The 19,707-nt window shown below is 47.9% G+C and overlaps 1 protein-coding gene and 2 non-coding genes across 5 annotated transcripts in view; all 3 read left to right on the plus strand.

The window, feature by feature from the left end:
* The window catches only part of TBRG4 (transforming growth factor beta regulator 4), a 282,366-nt gene that overhangs the window by 46,184 nt on the left and 216,475 nt on the right, over window positions 1-19,707 (plus strand). For all 3 annotated transcript variants that reach the window (XM_069645809.1, XM_069645808.1, XM_069645807.1), the window contains exon 2: window positions 15,246-15,698. In XM_069645809.1, the coding sequence (XP_069501910.1) occupies window positions 15,294-15,698 (405 nt within the window). In that variant the 5' untranslated portion in view covers window positions 15,246-15,293. The remainder of the gene's footprint in view (window positions 1-15,245; window positions 15,699-19,707) is intronic.
* LOC138568136 (small nucleolar RNA SNORA5) lies at window positions 4,456-4,592 on the plus strand. Its single transcript, XR_011302508.1, has one exon. It is a non-coding gene; the product is annotated as a small nucleolar RNA SNORA5 (small nucleolar RNA).
* On the plus strand, window positions 15,817-15,945 carry LOC138568138 (small nucleolar RNA SNORA5). Its single transcript, XR_011302510.1, has one exon. It is a non-coding gene; the product is annotated as a small nucleolar RNA SNORA5 (small nucleolar RNA).

Here is a 19,707-nt window from a genome sequence, read left to right on the forward strand (position 1 = left end):
AGTAGAGATTCAGTAAGAGGGTATGGGTAAGGTCCAGATAGTGGTCCCACTCAAGGTCAATAGCCTGTATAAACGCTTTCGGTTCAGCAAAAAATGAAGCATTAACAGAGATCCATTTGAATACCGCACAGCAGACTGGATGGCGGGTGCGCCATTTCCCCTTTTATAGGTGGGATTTAACAGAAGAAAATACCCATCTAGTTTCGGAGTTTCCAAGAGCCACGTTTCCTGGAAGCAGAAAAACTCTGCTTCTCCCAAGTTGATACTGCAATCCTGAAATAAATGAGATGATCTCCTGGTATTCCATGAGCTAACCTTAAGATCTTTACCAGGGGCAGCTAAACATTGCTATCCTCAAAAGGTCAATTTGGGGGCCAGAGAGGTCGCCAACCAACTCCAGTCTGAGTTATCATTTACGTTGTTCAAATCAACGTCCGACCAAAAACCTCTCCACGTCTGCCGTTGCCTCAAACATTTTATTTGTAACACAGGTTGTGTTGGTAAATTTAAACCCTATCTTTCTCCCCAAAGTAACAGAATTTGCAATAGAAGGGAGCTGCTTTGAGTCAAACTGACCTGCATCATAATCCCACGTTCTGATGCAATCAGAAGCGTCAACAATCTGATTATACCGTGTGTGAATGCAAGTGGAGGATAACCTTGTCCAATCGTTGGTCATACCAAAACTCAACCTGAGTGATTTCATCTGTATTTATATGTGAGAGCAAGGCAACAGTCCTCAGTAGGCTGAGAAGATTCGCTCTGTTAAGGACCATGTTCTCCCTGCCCGGAATTATCTTTTCTAGTGATGTTAGGAACTGGCCCAGCCTGAGGCAGGCCCCCATCACCCACTGAATCCACAAGCACACGGGCAGTGCCACTCGGGCGTCTCCTTTCCTCCAAAGTACCGGAGATGGGCACAGAGAGGTGAGGCCCGAGCGCACCAATTTACGGGACAAAAGCTGGGCATTTGGAATAGTCCCTTCTTCCAACTCTTCTTGAATAACTCCCAATGGGGCCGTTCTTACCCCAATCCCCAAATGAGAACAGAAAAGTGGTCTAAATTCAGCAGCCAGAGCATTGATGGCAATGAATTCACCGGCAGGTGGCATATGGGGATTGCAAAAGAAAGTGATCGGGCCACTCCTATTAACCGTCTCCTGACTATGACCCAAAGCCTCAGTGACTTCTCTGGGGGCCACTGATGTTGCCATCTCAGACACTCCAGCTTCAGAAAGGGACAGACCATTGGGACAATCCAGTCCTCCCTCCACCCGCATTTCATTAGTAGAGCCACCATCCTGCTCGGCGGCAGGAGCCTGCAGAAGGAATAGCATTTGCAAAAATGCACACGAACCGCTGGAGTTCTTATTTCTTACCATTTTCTTTATTTTTAGCTCAATTGCCACCTCTCCCTTTTTCTTGCCTTTCTTTTTTTTCTCTGTTGGAAAATGGAGAACTCATCCCTTTCCTCACTCCGCAGGCTCCCCCTCTACAAATACAGGCATAACCCCTAACACCTCAACTGCCTCTTCCACCAACAAATCCTCTGCCACCTGCACTTACTCTCGGGGGAAATGGTGGGGGGAGAAAATCACCTGAGCGACTTAAAAAAAATAAAAGAAAAAAAAAACGAAACTAAAATAATACGTTCAACCAGTGGCAAGGAGTAGGGGACCGATGTATCCTCGACAACTACAACCTCATCTGCCGCTGGACAAACATTAATACCACTTCCATTAAAGGTCCCAGGCAGGTTTGTAAAGGTACTGGTCTATCTACCAAATGCACCGCCTTTACAGCACACCTCACACCACACCCTTGACACAGGCGGGTATTTTCCTTGCCCTTGATGTATCCCTCAATAAATGTGAATCTATCATCTATTCTGTTAATGGAAAGAACCTGGTCCCCAAGGACCCCGCCTAGCCTTTCATGAGTGTCGGTCAGGGCCTTAAGGGCCAGATTTAAACTTGCCTGCAAGGTAGTTATCAAGGTTACCATAGAATCGACCCTAGCGTCAGAAACTTGCTCATTTGTTGGATGCAGACCCGCCCTAACTAAAATTGGGGAAACATCCCCAAACTGCAGGGCAGATGGGACAAAAAAAGCTCAGATCACCTGTATTGTTCAACCGAGGATTAATAATGGGTACCAAATCCTGCTGCACGAAATTTTCCAAGGTTGTAGGAATTGAAACATCAATAGGAGAATATACAACCGGGGAAGATGCAACAGCTAAGGAGCTCACCAAGCTCATTATTCGAGGTGCGATAGTTAACAGCCCTAAGCATGACCACCCTTCCTGCGATTTCCTCCATAACCACAGGACTATCCCAGCCAGAACCGCGCAGTACAGCATCCATCGGAAGAAAATCCAAAGGTGGCGGGGCCTCATCAGAGACAGCCAAAAGACTTGCATTTAACAGCTTGCACAGCAGAGTCATGTATGGACAAAATGTCCAAGTCAGTCAATTCCTGTAGAAGACCCTTCAGCAGGGCTTGAAAATAGTCTTCCAGAACAAGCCCTTTTAAAAGCACTGGAGCTGGCAAAACCGATGGAACAGGCATAGTAGCTTTTAAATACAAATGGGCGGAAGATGCATCCTGGTCCCCCAGAGAAGGACCTTAGTTATACTCCCAGTGCTTGATTTTCAAAGAATTAAGACAGCCGGTTTCACTGTTACACCAATGTCAAACTGGGCTGGTAAAACGGTACCAATCAAATCATTCTTGGAGGGTTCGGTCTGTATTCCTTCCGAGGAGGTCGAAGACAGAGGAAACGGAGTAGAAGCATGGAAACTTACCACTTTGCGTGAAGACCGTATGGGTGGGGCAGACACAGCGAGAACCCCATTCGATTTATCGCTTCCTCTGTCTGTATCAGTGTTCTTAGTCACAAAGGTAGTCGCAGAGGGAGGGTAAATAAAAAGGGACTTCGACTTACCCTTATATTTCAATTTAGACTCCGGCAGCGGCACCTCAAACGCTTTTGCCTGCCGCTGCCATTAACTGCATGAGATGGGCGATTACAGCGCTCCCACCCGCCACTTCATTGGTACGGGCTTAGAGTTACTCCAGCTTCTCAAAACATACAATGACAATGGCATCCAACAAGGTGAAGAAGCTCTGTGGCACACAATACCTTGTTCGATGCCCGCTCCTTACACAAGTTCAAGCAGGTTGAGGCACGCGACTTAATCGGAAACAAACAGACCGGCAGACAAACTAGCCGCGAGAATGGGAGAGCTACCTGGGCAGCCGGCACGCCTCACTCGCTGAACTGTAGCTCACACTGTTTCACACTGCACACGCTCTGTGCTGTTATTCGGTATTTAAGGTGGTGCTTCTGCGATCCAAAGTAGAAAGAAAGGACAGACTGACTTTCCACCACGTTCTCTTGCACAGTATCTCTGGCAGAACTGTAGCCCTCACACTGCCTCACACCGCCACAGGTTAGATTTGAGGTACACTGTACACGTGGTTCTTCGCCCCCTCCTCTCGCCCCCTCCACCCCCGAACTTGTCATCGGGATGTAGCTCCAGTTTACTGGCTGATTACCGATGCAAAAGAGCTGCTTTTTGCTTTTAGTGATCAAATATTTGTTTTGAACTCTATAGTTGCCCTGTGATGGGGGACTGCTTATAAATTAGCTTTAAGTAACGACTGGTGAGTATCCGTGGATGTTTGTACTTATTTGCTGATTAATGGACCTACATTTTAGCAGGAGTTCAATGCAAAAAACATCTGGTGGCAGATCTGAGATCTACATACATACCCATAAACTAGGCGTTTACATTCCAAAATCAGGCAGCCCTCTCCTGGAAAATGGGGTTCGTGTGTAGCCCATTTGTGCACAGTGTAGCCCAGAATGATACTACTGATTGCTGATGAGTGCAACTGCTCATTTTCCTGCCACACTGCCAATGCTTGCCCCGGTCTCAATCTCCAGCACTAGTTTCCTCTTCTCAATTGGTGCACAGGCCCACTTTCACAGCATCCATCCCAAACACTGTCGTAGATTGCCCTGATGTGCTGCCCAGCATTCTATCACTGCTCTGTTAGAAATGCAGGTAAGTACAAATAGATTTTAGCTGTTAAACAGATATCTTTTTGTAATCCATACTGCATGGCACCCAGTAATTATTGGAGATTAAAAGTTCTCTTCATTTCATGCAGTAATAATAGTTGAGCGTTTTCCTGTGGCACTGCTTTGGTGGTGCAACTATCCCGAATAAATTCAGGAGCACATGATGGCTCCATTTATTTCGTTGTCTATTGTTTCTTTGTGAGTTTACGCTCTCTATTTGTGTCTTGTATGTTTGCCTGCCTGGAAGTAATAGTGGCTGGTATCCCTCATCTGTGATGCTGCTATATGTCCAATACCGGATGTAAATTTTTATTCTACTCGGATGATTTGTACTTGATATCTTTGAAATACCTTTTATGCCACCTTGCAGCCGTGTCAAATTCAGCCCCACCTTGACTCTGGTGGAAACTGGCCCATATGGCTGCTACACCAAATCCCTGTGACCCATGGGCCCCACATCCCTCTACCTGGGTGTTGGGGATAGAATGTGCCACAGACAAAAGCATTCATGTTGGATGCTGTACCTCCATCTAGCCAACACACCATTCAAGTATGTTTCCAGGTTGCCCATTTCAGTCAGCTGTTAAGCATTCCAGCGTATGGCCACAGTATTACGTAAAATGTGATTTGCCTGCTTGCCTGTTGCTTACTTCAGGCTCTCTGGCCCTATATATTTCTTAACTCTGATTTGTGACCGCGTTAGACCCAATAATGCATTTAAACCAGAAGCATCGCAGAGGGATTGTGTAAGGTATGGGATGGTGCATGTCTGGAGGACTACGTACTTTTTTTTAGAAAGTTTAGTTTGGTGTCCTCTAGGTGCCCTGCTCAGGGCTGCACTATGCTATGCTTCTGAAAGGAGAGCTGTTGCTTATATTCCAGTTCCCTCCGCACACTTTTTCATGTTGGTTGGGAACCATTGACCTATTTCTTTCTTTTGCTCTGAAAAACTACCTTTATTTCGGCAACATGTTTCAGGGGAAAAGTCCCTTTCTCAACTGGCCTAAAAATAATACAAATTATGCTGTGCTGCTGTAAACCGATTGAGCGCGTAGCAAGCCGGTTGCTTTCATTCATGGTGGCATGGGTTATTGATCCACATACTCTAATACTTGTCTGGAATACTTAAAGCTTTTTCCAGCTTGAGATGGCTAGCTTTTCACAAAGCAAATTTTTTGAGTAATGCTTAAACCTGACGGTACCTCTGTTTTGCCTGATATAAGATATGCACTATGCTTTAAATGGTTGCCACTGGCTGTATTTTGTAGAACACACATATGTGTATGTATGTATATCAACAGTATAAGTAAAGACTAGCACTCCTCGTACATGAATACAAACTGCCGAATGCCGAATTTCAAAATTCCCCGATGCAGCCATATTTAGCTCCAAGAGGGAGAACGAAACCTGGGGGCAGAATGCAGCCGATTTATGCGAGCATTTTAATGGTGCCTAAAGAGCTTAAGCACTTGCTAGTCCTCTATTCACTACCTCCTTCCACACTCCCTCTTCCCAACGGCAAAAATGCGATAAAGCATCCTGGCATGTATTGAGCACTTCCTCATCAAGATAACTGTCCGCACACTTTAAACTTAAACCACTTGCGTCCAGGCTGCCCTGTTGTCTCCTGCCTGTCCCATGTGCTGCGCATAGATGTTCCGGGGCTGCTTGCACCTGCTATTTAGTCTGGTACTTAAGCCTCGAGTCCCAAATTTTCCCGTCTTCTCCGTAAGAACGGGAACTATTCCATGTCTGTGCGCATACGATTTCATAAGAGCTTGCTTGAGGCTTTCCTTTTCGTACATTTCATAAACTTTGTACATTCTTGATGGCCTTTGCGGTGTTAGGTGCCAGTGGAACAAAAATCTGCTATTATGCATTTTATACTGCATCGCTATCGTGGATGACCACTCTGCCCTATAGCTGGTGACCCATACGCCTGCCTTTTCTTGTAGCCCCAAATGAGCTTCCCACAACGCCTGCGTTTGTGGCATGGCAGGTGCCCCCTTCTAAGTAGCGATACATCTAGCTGTGAGACCAGCCCCTTTGTACCTTGGTGTGTGTCAAGAACCTGTTACAGAGGTGTCATTGGTTGTTGTAGTTGCTCCCTCCAACGTGGGTCTTACAGCACGTCCCAGAGTTGCAAGTACAACAGTGGTGGTATTTCTCGCAGGTGTAGTGCTTGTTCCAATTTTCCCTTTGTCAGCAGGGCCCCTTTGTTCCACATTTGCCCAGCCCTGATTACACCAGCCTCGTATAGCTCTTGGAATGGGTTGGGGTCAACTAAGAGATCTCTTATCGGCGGGGCCCATATGTAACAAAGCCGGGAGGGCCACAATGTCACCCCTACTGTGTCCCCCACCCCTCCACCACAATGACCCGGGAAGCTAACTCATGGTGTGTCTGGATTCTAAGGGGGAGTTTGTTTTGTGGAACCCACAGCCGAGGCCATTTTGTAGTGCAACCCATTGTTTTTCACCACTTTCTCGCACGTGGTCTAGCAGTATTCGTAGCTGGGCTGCTCTGTAGTATTCTTCATATGTCCGGATAACCCAGCCCCCCCTCTTTCGGGATAATTAGCGATTTGTATGTAATTCTAGGCCTCTGGTTCGTCCATAGGAATGAGGAGTTCTTTCTTCATCTCTGAATGAAAGGCAGTCGGAATTGCGACCAGCAACGATTGGAATAAAAACATCAATCTTGGTAGAAAGTTCACCTTTATAGTCTTGAACCTGCCTGCCTCGTATAGGGTGAGCTTCGACTAGCTTTAGTCGCCCACAGTGGCGGATAGTTTTCCTTGTAGAGCTCGCTAAGCTGTCTCGTGAGTCTCGCTCCTAGATATGTATTGCCCTCCTCTCGTATTTGGATGCCTTGCTGCGCGGTGATTTGCAAGACCTGGATGTTGTCCGTTGTTAGTGGCAGTGCCTTGGTTTTGTGTCGATTGATGTGAAACCCCCAGATGTGTGCTGTATTGTGTTATGGTCTCTAGAAGGGCTTGGACAGAGGACTCCGGGTGAGTAACATAAGCTTAGATGTCTGCAAACAGTGCAAGCTTGTTCCCATATCAAACAAGCCCATGTATGTTGTTGCTCAGCGAATGGCTTCCACCAGTGGTTCTCCGACAAGCACATAAAGCAAGGGCGATAGTGGACAGCCCTGGCATGTCCGCCCGCTCCACCGAAAGCTATCAGTTGACTACCACTTAGGCCATCGTGTTTTTATATAACACTTGGGTGTCTGTTTTCCATTGCTCCCCCCAGGCCCAACTTGCTAAGGACTGCACCTAGAAAAGGCCACTCCATCATGTGAAAAGCCTTTTCGGCATCGATTGATATTAGATGTTACTCAACCGGGCTGCCAGGACGCTTGCATATATTTATGCGTCTACGTTGATAAGTGATATTGGCCGCTATGAGCCGGAGTCTGTCCTGTCCCTCTGCAGTCTGGCCTGTCCGCAGCATGTTATTAAAAAGCTTTGAGAAACGGCACAAGGGTCGGCCCGTATGCCTTGTAAAAAGCCGGGGTATAGCCATCCTGCCCCGGTGCCGAGCCCGCTCTGAGCTTTGAAATTGCTTTAAGGACGTCAATGCTGTCGACGGGGGCATGAAGTGGTTCGCTCTCCTCTGCTGTAAGTGTCTGGGGGACCACCCTAGTGAGGTACTGCGCGCTACTGCCAGCATCCTCTGGGCTCTCTGTGGTGTACAATAAAGCGTAAAATCTGGCAAGCCATTGGATTATGTCTAACCGGCTGATTAGGACCTCCCCTGTAGAATTGTGTTCACTCTATCCGCGCTTTGTGCCTTCAGTCTCGATGTTGGCATTGTGTGTGCCTTGTTTACCTTGTCAAAGTACCGTTGCTTCAGATATTGAAGCTGAGTTAAGGCCTTCCCTTTCCATAGTTTGTTCAACTCCTTTTGGAGCACGCTGATGTCTACTACTATGTCTGCATGTTGATCAACCCTTCTGTGGAGGGCTGCCTCCTTGGCTCTGATACCTTTTTTTTTCAGGGTCGCTTCCCGAAGCATGCAAGCTCCTTTTTTGTTTTGGTTTTTTTCGCTGTGCCCTTTGCTATCAACACAGCTCGGATGGTCGCCTTAGCTACCTCTCACACTGTGTTGAGCGAGGTCTCCCCCTTGTCATTATTCTTGAAGGATTCCCAAATTTCCCTGCTGTTTTTCCTTAAAGAGGGGGTCTTTATAAAGGGTATCATTGATACCCATAAACGGAGAATATTTCACTAAAAGGTAGTGTTTTCTCTGAGCAAGGAAGCTTACCGGAATGTTTGCAGTGATACGACACCAATGTGACTCTAGTGTTTACTTTTCTCTAATAAGAATGCTTTGTAATTTGGTGTTGTTAATACATGAAAGTTTGCACAGATGAGGGCGTCCAATCAGTGATGTGCTACAAATAAAAAACAAAACTTGTGTAAAATGTCAAATTAAATGCTGGTAAAGTAAACCACTGTTAAGGAGTTTCATAATTTTTATGCTTCATCCCGTCTCCTAGTGAGACCCCCAGCACTCTTTGCTGGACTTCTGGAACTTTTTCTGAAATCCTGAGTGGAGCCTTTTTCCACTCCATCATTCCTATAGGCTCTGTCTTTTGGGACTCTATTCTTTGTATTGTACCTATCCCATGGAGTCTATTTTCCTCCATAAATCTTAAAGGCATCTGTATTTTACTATTGCAGCACACAGCTCCTTATGGGCAGTGTTGCTGGGGACCCTTGGGGTCCTCCTTTGAGATTCTTTTTCTTTATCCTTCAGTAACTACAGTGCTTAAGGATGGAGAGATTCTTAGTATCTCTCCAAAAACTTTATAGTCTTGAGAGATTAGCACACACCACCTTATGTGGAGTGCCCACAGGATACCTTGTATCCCCCTTCTCTCTGCTCCTTTGACAATCTCCTAATTATGGCTAGTTGCAATGGACGTGTTCTACCAACTATTGTGTACTTTTCCCACTGCAGGCTCTGTCCATAGCCTCAGTAGTGCACAATAGGGGCACCCAAGTACTAACTTGGGGCCTCCCTTCTTTTTTTGCCACTAATAGTGCGGTTGTTCTCTGTCAGCCCTTCTTCTACCATTCTGGGAGGGGGAGGCCTCTGTGTACGTTTTGCCTTTGGCAGGAAACCTTTGATCTCCCCGCCTAGGCTTCATAGTGTCTGGGCAGGCAGGAATTGGGTAGGTGGGTTCTACCCCCCTGTCCTTTGTCTGCCACATTGCCTGAATGGGACCAGCTCCCACTGTCGGTCTGGCTGCCCTGATTTGACAGCTCTCTTTCTGTAAACTGCTGAGGAAAATTGTAGAGTATTGAGGGCTGGAACTGTATAAAAGGTGAGGCTCTTGGTGTGAAAATCGAGTGGACCACTGGAAGCGAAGAAGACAACCAGAGATGCCTGCAGATCCTTTGTAATACAGAGAAGTGACCAGTGGTTTCCTGGCCCGGGTTTCTGTGTGATAGAACTTCGAAGAGGACGACTCCCCCTTGACTGGTGGGAACAACCAGTCCCAAGATGAACTTTGATTTGAGCCATCTCCCGAGGTCCTGTGAGTTTCCAGAGCTACAGAACCCCAATACTCAGAGACCTACTGTGCATTCTGAGTGCATCATCTTGGAAAGGATGAATCCGTCCACGTCTTTGCTGAGCCCTCAAGGACACTCCACAGACCCAATGCAACTCGTCCATACCCCCTCATCTGAGTGCGGGACTGCAGGAACCGAAGATTGACCTGACAAATCACGTCCTTTGTTGATGCTGCACACCAGGTGTCAAAACCGCAGTGTCCAAAGAAGTTGATGAAAGCCGTGCCCGAGGTCCTCCCTCAAGACTGCTACTGAGAGACCCCCGTCCATTGTCCTGCCTGTCATCAGACCAAGGAATCCAGAGGGTGGTCCAGAGCTGTAACATCCCAGAACATCCACCGCAAACATTTTCTTCAAAACTAAGGTACCGTCGGGGAAGAAAAAAGGCATTGCTTAACTTATTCCAGAAAGTTGTTCGACCGTTGGAGTGTACGTAGAGGTGTCCAGGGAAACCCCCTCTTACCTCTGACTCAAGCCGCTGCTGGTGTCCCTTTAGTGAGTCCATTAGCAGGGTCTCCAATGTTCGTTGTCTTCTTGTATCTTCTTTCCTAGAGATTAGAAAGTATCCACAGGAACTTCTGACTTCTATTGCTTTTCAAGACTTTAAGCCTCTCCTAACTGCCTTTTAGCTAGGGTTGCGTTTTGGACTTTAAAAGACTTACTGTGCAGTGACTGCCTCTAGAACCCGAAGCTCTGCTAGGATAACACTAACCAACTGTTTTCCATTGCAAAAATCACTATCATATGTGTTTATGCTGACTAAATGCAATTTGCTGTATTACTTTGTGGATGCACGTTATACTCCTACGCCCCGTTCCCTTTCCTCCATACTTGTGGGACAATCGTCCTCGGGATGGGAGCGGAGCACTTTTGTAAAAAGCATAAACATTTTAGATTTTTTGTCCTTCTTTTATTTTTTGGGTACCGCAAGTGGCTGTAACCCCACCCTCCTGAGCTCCGCCCTGTGCATGGCCCGTCAGTCCTTTTCTCCGCTCGGTTGGGGCTGGATGCACTAGCACCATCAGGAATTTTAATTTTTATTCCCTTTTTGTCCTTCCTTCCTGCTCTGGTCATCTAGTCCTCTGTCTGTGCCGAGCGTCTGGGATTCGTTTCCTGTCCTTCATGCGAACGTCGCTTCCGGAGGGCAGATCCACACTCTTTGCTTGGAGTGTCTAGGCCTGGCACATTGCTGGGATTCGTGTTTCTACTACGACTCCCAGTCCTTTGGTGGGAGGAAGTGTTTCAGCGCCTTCGGCTGAGGATGAGTTTTTCGGAAGTTTCAGATGCTCATGTACTCCAGCTAAGGCCCCTTATACACAGAGGTTAGGGTCCCAGAATCGGTCCTTCTCTGGATTCAGGGGGTTTCAGGATCGCCATACAGACGCTCCGGTTGGTGGGTCCTTTCGAAAGCAGCAACGGCAAAGTGGCTGGTTTTTCTCTCATCCATCGACCTCCTCTACAGGGACAGGTAGTCTCCCTCCCGACAAGTCATCCAAATGATATATCTGGTCGGTCGCACGAGGCTCCAGGGGGAGGACGAATTCAGTCTCCTCTGGAGGCGTGGTAGACCACTGAAAACCGGTGGGTTTTGTCCATCGCTTGGGTGGGCTTTTTCTTGCCCCTGCCCCCTACCCTGCCCGTCAACCCTCTCTTCCAGCAGTTCGGGTCGCCCTCCCTCAGAGCCGAGGTACAGAAACTTCTAGACCTCCGAGCGGTGGAGCCTGTTCCCCTCAGGGAGCAAGGGGAGGGCGTCTACTCCCATCTGTTCAGTGCCCAAACCCAACCAGGCTAGCCTGCACACTATCCTTGATCTTTCCCAGTTCATTCTTTCTCTTCCCCCCAAGAGAAATTCAACATGATCACACCTTGCAAAATAAAGTCCTCTATTCGGAAGGGCGACTGGCTCAGTGTGGTGGACTTTCAGGATGCATACATGCTGTTATGGGGGCTGCATCATAACTATCTGTGGTTCTCCCTGGGAGAGGAACATTTCCAGTTCCGCGTGCTCCTCCTGGTCTCAGCTCGTCACCGCATGTCTTTATGAAGATGTCGGTCATCGCAGCTTTCCTCAGGCTGCAGGGCGTTCATGTATACCCATACTTGGACGATTGGCTCCTATGCAGTCCTAGTCCACAGCAATTTCCAGTCTCTCCTCCAGCTCCTGTTCCACCTTGGGCTGTCGTTGACCTGGCAGAAATCTTCCATGACGGTCTCTCAAGACTGATCTTCCTTGGCTTCCGTTGCCATACTGTCAGTACCAAGGTGTTCCTAATGACGGACAGGATTGCAGACCTATCAGCCACATGTCAGCTCTTCCTCCAGTCTTCGCACATCACAGCTTGGTGGTTCCAGAGACTTCTGGGCCTCATGGCTTCTTGCATGCTAGCCCTTCCTCTTGTACTCCTGAAGATGAGGGGTACTCAGCTGGCTCTTCGGAGCTCTTTGTTCTCCGGCATCCGACCAAGATGCCAAGATAATCCCAGTTCCATTCTGCATGAGGTGGATCTACAATGGTGGGCTTCGACCGACAACCTTTCAGTGGGTTCCTCCTTCCAGGAGCCCTGCCCACAGGTGACGGTTACCACGGACTCCTCCCTTCTCGGGTGGGGCGCGACGTTGTGGCACCTTGAAGTATTTGACCTCTGGACACCTCAGGACAGGCAGTTTCATATCAATAATCTGGCTGTTTTTCTGGCACTCAAAGCTTTTCAACCGTCAATCATGAACAAGGTAGTCCGTATTCGCACGGATAATTCTGTGGCAATGTTTTACATCAACAAGCGGGGTGGCACCAAGTCACCTCTCCTTGTGGACCTAGCCATACAGATTTGGGAATGGGCCATCCCGCACCACATCTGGCTCCTGGCTGTACACGTTCCGGGTGTCATCAATGTAACTGCAGACTCACTCAGCCGCCAGTCGGCAGCTAGTTACGAGTGGGAATTGAACAGCGATGTTCTCTCCAACAATTTTCGCCAGTGGGGCACTCCAGATGTGGACCAATTTGCAACGTTTACAAATGGGAAACTTCATCTGTATGCATCCAGAGACGGTCTCGGGGTGTCCTCCCTGGGAGAGGCTCTCGAGATTCCATGGCTCAACATGAGGGCTTATGCCTTTCCTCCACTGCCTCTGATTCATCGGTCACTCTGCAAGATCAGGAATGCATCGGACTGCACTCTCCTCCTCATAGCTCCATGGTGGCAAGCCAGATTCTGGTTTTGAGAACTTCAGTATCTGTCGATTCTTCCTCCTCTCAGATTGCTGTTGATTCCTGACCTGCTTCACCAGTGTGATCACCAGATGTGGCACCTCCCCACAATCGTTCAGCTTGGCGGCCTGGTGCCTGAATTCAGATCTCTAGCACAGTTTAATTTGTCTGAGGATAATATGCTGTTTATCCAAACGGCCAGAAAACCTTCTACAAGGGCTCAATATAGGAGCCAATCGCTCCGTTTTTGCCACTGGTGCTTAGCTAAACAGCTTCAACCTAGGTACGCTACGGTTGACACTGTTCTTTCATTCGTGTCTCGCCTCGCAGCTTCGGGCATTCATGTCTTGTCTTGCAGGACCTGCTTAACTGCCATTGCGGCCTACCTGTCAACTGACGGCTGTTCCTTTTTCTTTGACTAACCGGTCAATAAAGGCATTTTGCGGGTCTTCTGCATCTTTTTCCGCCGGTGCGCACTCCTCATACAAAAAGGGATTAGAATGTGGTACTCGTCACGTTATGCCATAAACCATTTGAACCTATGGCGATTAACGATCTCAAATATCTTTCGTGGAAGGTTGCCTTCTTTGATCACAGTGACATCGGCAAGGCGAGTAAGTGAGCTCCAGGGTCTTTCTGTGGAACATCCGTTCCTCACCTTCCATAAGGATAAGGTTTTGCGCCGCATCCATCCTTCTTTCCTGCCTAAGGTGGTTACTGATAAATTTTATTATTTTTTTTTTCATTTGAACCAATCAATCTCCTTACCTGTCTTTTTTTCCTAACCCGGCATCAGACGCCGAGAGTCTTCAGTCGAGCCCTAAAGTTTTATCTCAATAGAATGAGTGAACTCGGGGGCTCCTCACAACTCTATGTGGGCTTCCCATTCAGCTTTTTGTAAGCATTATTGCTTGGACCTGAGCTCCAGGGCTGATGCCCAGTTTGGCCAGGCTGTTCTCAAGAACTTGGTCCAATAAAGATTTCTTTTTTTCCCATCCACCCAAACTACCTTTGGTATGTGCTTGGGAATCTAGTGAACAGAGAGTGTGTCAGCGGAAACAAAATTCAAGTTAAAGTGGTGACCGGCAATGGGTTGGGGAGAGAGGGGGCCCCCAAAATTCGGAATCACAGATCAGGCCATATAAACCAAACAATAATTGAAAAATATGAATATTTTATTTAAATTCCATTTGCTTAAAACATACATATTAAATTTTAAATTTTATTACAAGCTCATCTCTAAATAGCAGCATATTGTTGTAGAATAAAGTGCATAGTGAAACAAAGTGCCAATATAAAACCAGACTGAAAATTCAGTCAGTATTAACTTCATGTTGCCAAGCTGTCCGAATTTTGGGGGCCCCCTCTCTCCCCAACCCATTGCCGGTCACCACTTTAACTTGAATTTTGTTTCCGCTGACACACTCTCTGTTCACTACATTTGTTACTTCCTCTTTGTCAGCGAAGTAGAGGTTTACCCATCTTTTGTTTTGCATGTGCTTGGGAATCTTCCACAAGTATGGAAGAAAGGGGATGTGACGTAGGAGTATAACAAAGTTACTCATCGTAGTGACTACCTTACTCCTAGTCCATAGTCCCTTTTCCTCCATACGCCCGCCCGCCGTCCCCTCTAAAAAGTATCCTTTATTATTGCTTAAATGGTCTCGGACCTGGCGATAGAAAACGACTGAAGGGTGATGCGCAGGGCGGAGCTCAGGATGGCAGGGTTATGGCCACGTGCGGTATGCCGCGTAAAAATAAAAGGACACATTCAACATTTTTGATGCTTTTTACAAATTTGTTCTGGTCCCATCCCGAAGGACGGAATGTCCCACAAGTATGGAGGAAAGTAGACTATGGACTAGGAGTAAGGTAGTTACTACGGTGAGTAACCTTGTTATTCCCGATAATACGTTGGACCTGTCAAACTCCTGTAACAATTGTGCACGTTCAGCAACTACCAACTAAGATGTGGCCTTTTGAAAGTATTCTAAAGCAAACTTGTGTGTGGGTTTATTGTGCTAAGTATTTAACAGTGGCTTGTGTAAACATAATCTATATTTTAATATACAATAATTGTAAGTGTTTTGTGATGTGCATTACGAACTAGGTTCAGTGTACTTAGCTACAGTTCACATCTTCTTAAGATAAGCCTGACTGCTCTGCCACTCTACCAAGGTCTGAGTAGTACAGACTGATACTAGGAGCTGGGGAGCTACAAACCACTGGGAGAGCTTACTAAATTCTTACCTCCAAGTGGGAACCCTCCCGCACCCCAAACAACCACAGTCTGACATAGAATCAATACTGTAATATTCAGTGCTGATACTTTTTTCTTTTATTCACCATCACAGAATTTGAGGTGCAAAGGTGAGCCTTGGCCCAGTGCCTGAAGAATCCAGATGGCCTCCCGACTGGCACACCGTTGCGCCCGTCTTTTGGGGGCCTCTCTCTTGGCACCTGTATCGGCTCTGGCATGCACCCTAGCCAGCAGGAATGGACCACCAAGGACACTAGCCTTTTCGTTGGTGCACACTTCCAGCCTTTGTATGCATAAAGACCCTCTTATGGTGAAGGAGCAAGCATACCCAAAGCTGCCTGATCGGACTGAGATTGACGAACTGATTGAGACGGCCTCTGGCGCGGAGGACCTGTTGCAAATATGTCTGTCTCACCACGTGTCTGGCAACCAGGCTGCCCTGATAATGGTCGCCCTCTCTCGTCTCGCTGGTGAGAAGAGGATGGATACCAGTAGCATCCTGCAGGATGAACGCTGTCGGCAGCTACTCCAATCCATGGAGAAGCAGGTAATAATTGCTAAGTACGTCTTTTCAAGGGTGACTTAAAAGGTTTTCAAATGTCTGGTTCCATGCTGCGAGTTGAGTTTATTTTAAAGGATACTTTAATTCAGGTTATGTTACAAGCTGCAGACCCGTCAAATACAGACCTGCCTCCTCTGTGTCACGTTCTGACCCAAATGCCTGCCACATTGTTTTCTGTAGTTTGTGGGCTTCAGCATTCTTGCAGGACAGGACGCAGGGGATACATGCATATGTGCTTAATCTGTTCACTTCTGAAAACTCTCGGTTTTAAGGAAATAGAAGTTGGATTTGAGTAGGAGCTAGCAACTGCTACTGTGTTGGGAATCGGCCAGTAATCTGGTACTACCTCTAGGGATTGATGCGCTAGTACCTAGTATGTTGCAAACCTGACTAATGTATGAGATTCAAACTTTAACCTTGTTCATTTTTTGACCACGTCTGCTTTAAATGTCTTCTAGGTGTGTCCGAAACACTTTATTTTCTGCTTATTTGTAGATATGCCACACTGGCACTTTGGTTTGTATTATCCTCTGCCACCTTATTGTTTAACAGTCCTCTGTTGTACAACATTTGTATAAAAACTATTTAAACACTAAAAACAAAGATGATATACTTTTTGAACATATTTTAATTTCACCGTTGGCTTCTAGTCTCCACCATATGCACTTGTCATGTTTGTGCAGATCTTGACTTGTTTATCAAGAAAGTATGATTAACCATAATCCTTCTAATAAAGCTTGTCCCATTAGAAATGTCTATTACTGAAGGTGGGCGAGCCAAGGATGGCGAACAGTAAAGGGCTGCTTGAGCCGAGTTTCAAACCATTGACTGCTGAAAACCTAGCTAAGCCCTCGCAACTCACTCTGGGGAAAAATACTTTTGCCAGTCCAGGGATGGCCGTCTGCCTGATGTCCTGTCCCATCCCCATCAGAGCCTCGCTCGTTTCCAGTCTTTGTTGGAGAATCATTGACTGCCACAGGCCCTCGGCTGTGGGCATTGAGTGAGGAGAACTGGATTAACGCGTTTGTATCGGAGAGCCAACCACTGCAATTTAATTCTCCATTCTATGCCTTTTTCCAAGGCTATTAATGTGATCCTCACCGCCACCCATTTTTAAAACAAACTTTAGTTTATTTCCTCTGGCGTTCCAAAAAGAAATTGCCCCACCGCCAGCACAACCCTTGCGCCTGGCTTTGGGAACACTTCATCTCATTCTCTCGCCCCTCTCCCCAACAGCTAGAACCCTAGGGACTGCCTCACATCACACTGTTTGTCATATGAGGGGGCCCAGATGCCCCACTTCTCCTCTTGCAACTTCCTCCCTCACATACATTTACAGCACAAACCCCACCCTCTCTCTAACCCAGCCTCAGAGAAATCCTGGTGGTGCTATGACAGCCAAAGGCCAACCCACCCCAACCCATGCGTAACCACCCCCCCCACCACCTCTGGTACTACATGCACCTCCCCTGCCCCACCCACACCTCCCTCGATAACCATGGCCCTTGTCCTCCCATACCCTCCAACACACCGACCACTACCAGAAGACCACCACTGGCCACACCCTCACTTCTCTCAGCATGGCACGTCTTGCCCTTTCCTGAACCATCGCCTCAACCCCCTTCACCGCAGACCCACCAATCCTCCCACACACGCCTTCAGCACCCAAATACTCAAAACAGAGCCCTCTACTCTACATACTTCGCCAGCCCTGAACCACTCCCCAACCTTTCCTTTTCGATCTCAACTTTCCTAGCTCCTCTACCACGTCCCCTCTGTCGCCCTGGCCTCACACTTCCATCCTTTAACATTGCCTTTCCCTCGTCCTTCTCCTTCAACCCACCTCATCTCCTCTCCTATCCCCGGACACCAATGCGGAGGTGTCGTGCTTGGTACTGTTAAGAACGGCCCAGCTCCACTCATCCCCACCCCCTAAATCTTCAGAACCAATCCAGCGCCACTCTTCTCCCGAAGACCTGCAACTGCCTGACTTCTCTTCCCAGTCCCGAACCACCTGCCGCCTACTACGCACTCACCAACAGTACCCCCTCCCTGACCAACTCTGTTTGTCCAGTTACGCTGTTCGACCCAATCCATCCTTTCCCTGCCACCACCACAGGCCACACTGACATCCCAGCCCTGCCAACCCCAGACACCCAGAAAAGCATCGCCCCCACAACCTCCCACAAACTCAACTTCCTCCTTTTCAATGCACGCGCCGTGGCCAACAACAGACACTGCATCTATGATCTAACCTCTGACAATCCCCATCTCATCTTCTTCTCGGAAACCTGGTACACGGACAACCTCAAACCAATCGCACACCAAGCATTCCCACCAGACTACTCACTCATCAGACCCTCTAGAGGAGGCGGATTAGCCATCCTCCACAAACCACACATCTTTAGCACCTCCACCGAAACACACCCCTGCACAGCTAACTGCAAATTCCTTCTAGTCAAACTTGCTCTCCTGCACATTCTCTTGCACAGCGTCCTACTTGTCTACAAGTCCCCCAGATACGACCAACATTTCCCAACTGCCTATGCAACTTCCTAGAAGCCACATTAGTCAACCACCCTGCACTGGGGGATTTCAATATCTGGTTTGACGTGCCAAACAACTCTACCCCTTGGCCAACAGCCTAGAGGCATTCAACCGCACCCAGTATATCACAGGAACCACGCACACTGCTGGCAACACCATTCACACCATTTTCAGATCCTCCGACCTCATCTGGATAGATCACTAGCCCATTCCTTTTTCTCTCTCCTCACACCGCCACCACCTCCCAAGGCTTCCTCTATCCCCTACGTCTCTGTTCAAGTGCTGGAACAAGGGCAAGGTACAACCTAACCTGGCCAAAGCACCGCTACGTGCCGTCCCCTCACTCACGGCCAGAGATGGACCTGTACCCCCCCCCGAACCCTGCTAACTCCCGAGTGTGCTCGCTTCCACAAAGGACATACCCCAAATGGTTCACTGCCCCACCTGAAGACTCTAAAAACTAATAACCGATCGCGTGAAAATGGCAAGCCTCCAGAACCCCGGAATGCAAATCATTGTTCGCCCACCATCACCGAAATTACAAACCAGAGATCCAAAGGGCCAAAAAAGCCTATTGCAACAAAATAATCCTGAGCTGCCGTAGCGGCAGCAAAGAGCTCCACGTGATCATTACAGAATTCCTGAACCCTTCCTGCATCACAGCCCCGACTGTCTCCTCACAAACGCTCTGCAACGCCCTCTCTGAACGTTTCCACAAAACAGCCCTAGACAGGACGGCCACCCTCGGTGCCAAACTCTCCAACTTGTCTGCCCTCCCAACACCTGATCCACAAGAATATGCCCTCCGAGAATCCATTGTTCTGCTCTTTCAACCCTATCTCGAGCGAGTAGTTCATCAAACTACTATCCGACAGCCGACCATCTGCCACCCCGCTCAAACCTTGTGCCGCCTCGCTCCTCAAATAAATCTTCAACTCCACATGTGCAGGAGAACTAGCGAGGTCCATCCTTAATGACTCCCTCACATCTGGCAACTTCTCAGAACCCTTCAAAACTGTGCATGCCAAATCTCTTGTTTAAAAGAGCAACCCTCGACCCTCAGGGCCAATTCGAACACTGATTCTTTGCAAAGCTCATCGACAGCTCTGCGTACTCACAGCTCAATGGTTTCATGGAATCTAACAATCTCCTAGACCCTGCACAATCAGCTTTCCGTCGGCGCCACAGAACAGAGCCAACACTGATCTCTATCTGGAATGACCTCAGTCACTGCAGACTCAGAAGGATGTGCAGCGCTTGTTCTTCTTGACCTTTCGGCAGTGTTTGCCACCATTAATCACATGATCCTCCTTGACAGACTGCACTCCCTAGGAATACGAGACTCAGCGCTCAACTGGATCGCTTCATTCCTCTCTAATAAACACATCACCCATCTCCCCACTGCACGCCCAATGAACACTGGAGTACCCCAAGGCGCCTGCCTCTA

The sequence above is a fragment of the Ambystoma mexicanum genome, chromosome 2p (assembly GCF_040938575.1).
Source record: "Ambystoma mexicanum isolate Mex_15411 chromosome 2p, UKY_AmexF1_1, whole genome shotgun sequence".
Classification (NCBI taxonomy): Eukaryota; Metazoa; Chordata; class Amphibia; order Caudata; family Ambystomatidae; genus Ambystoma; species Ambystoma mexicanum.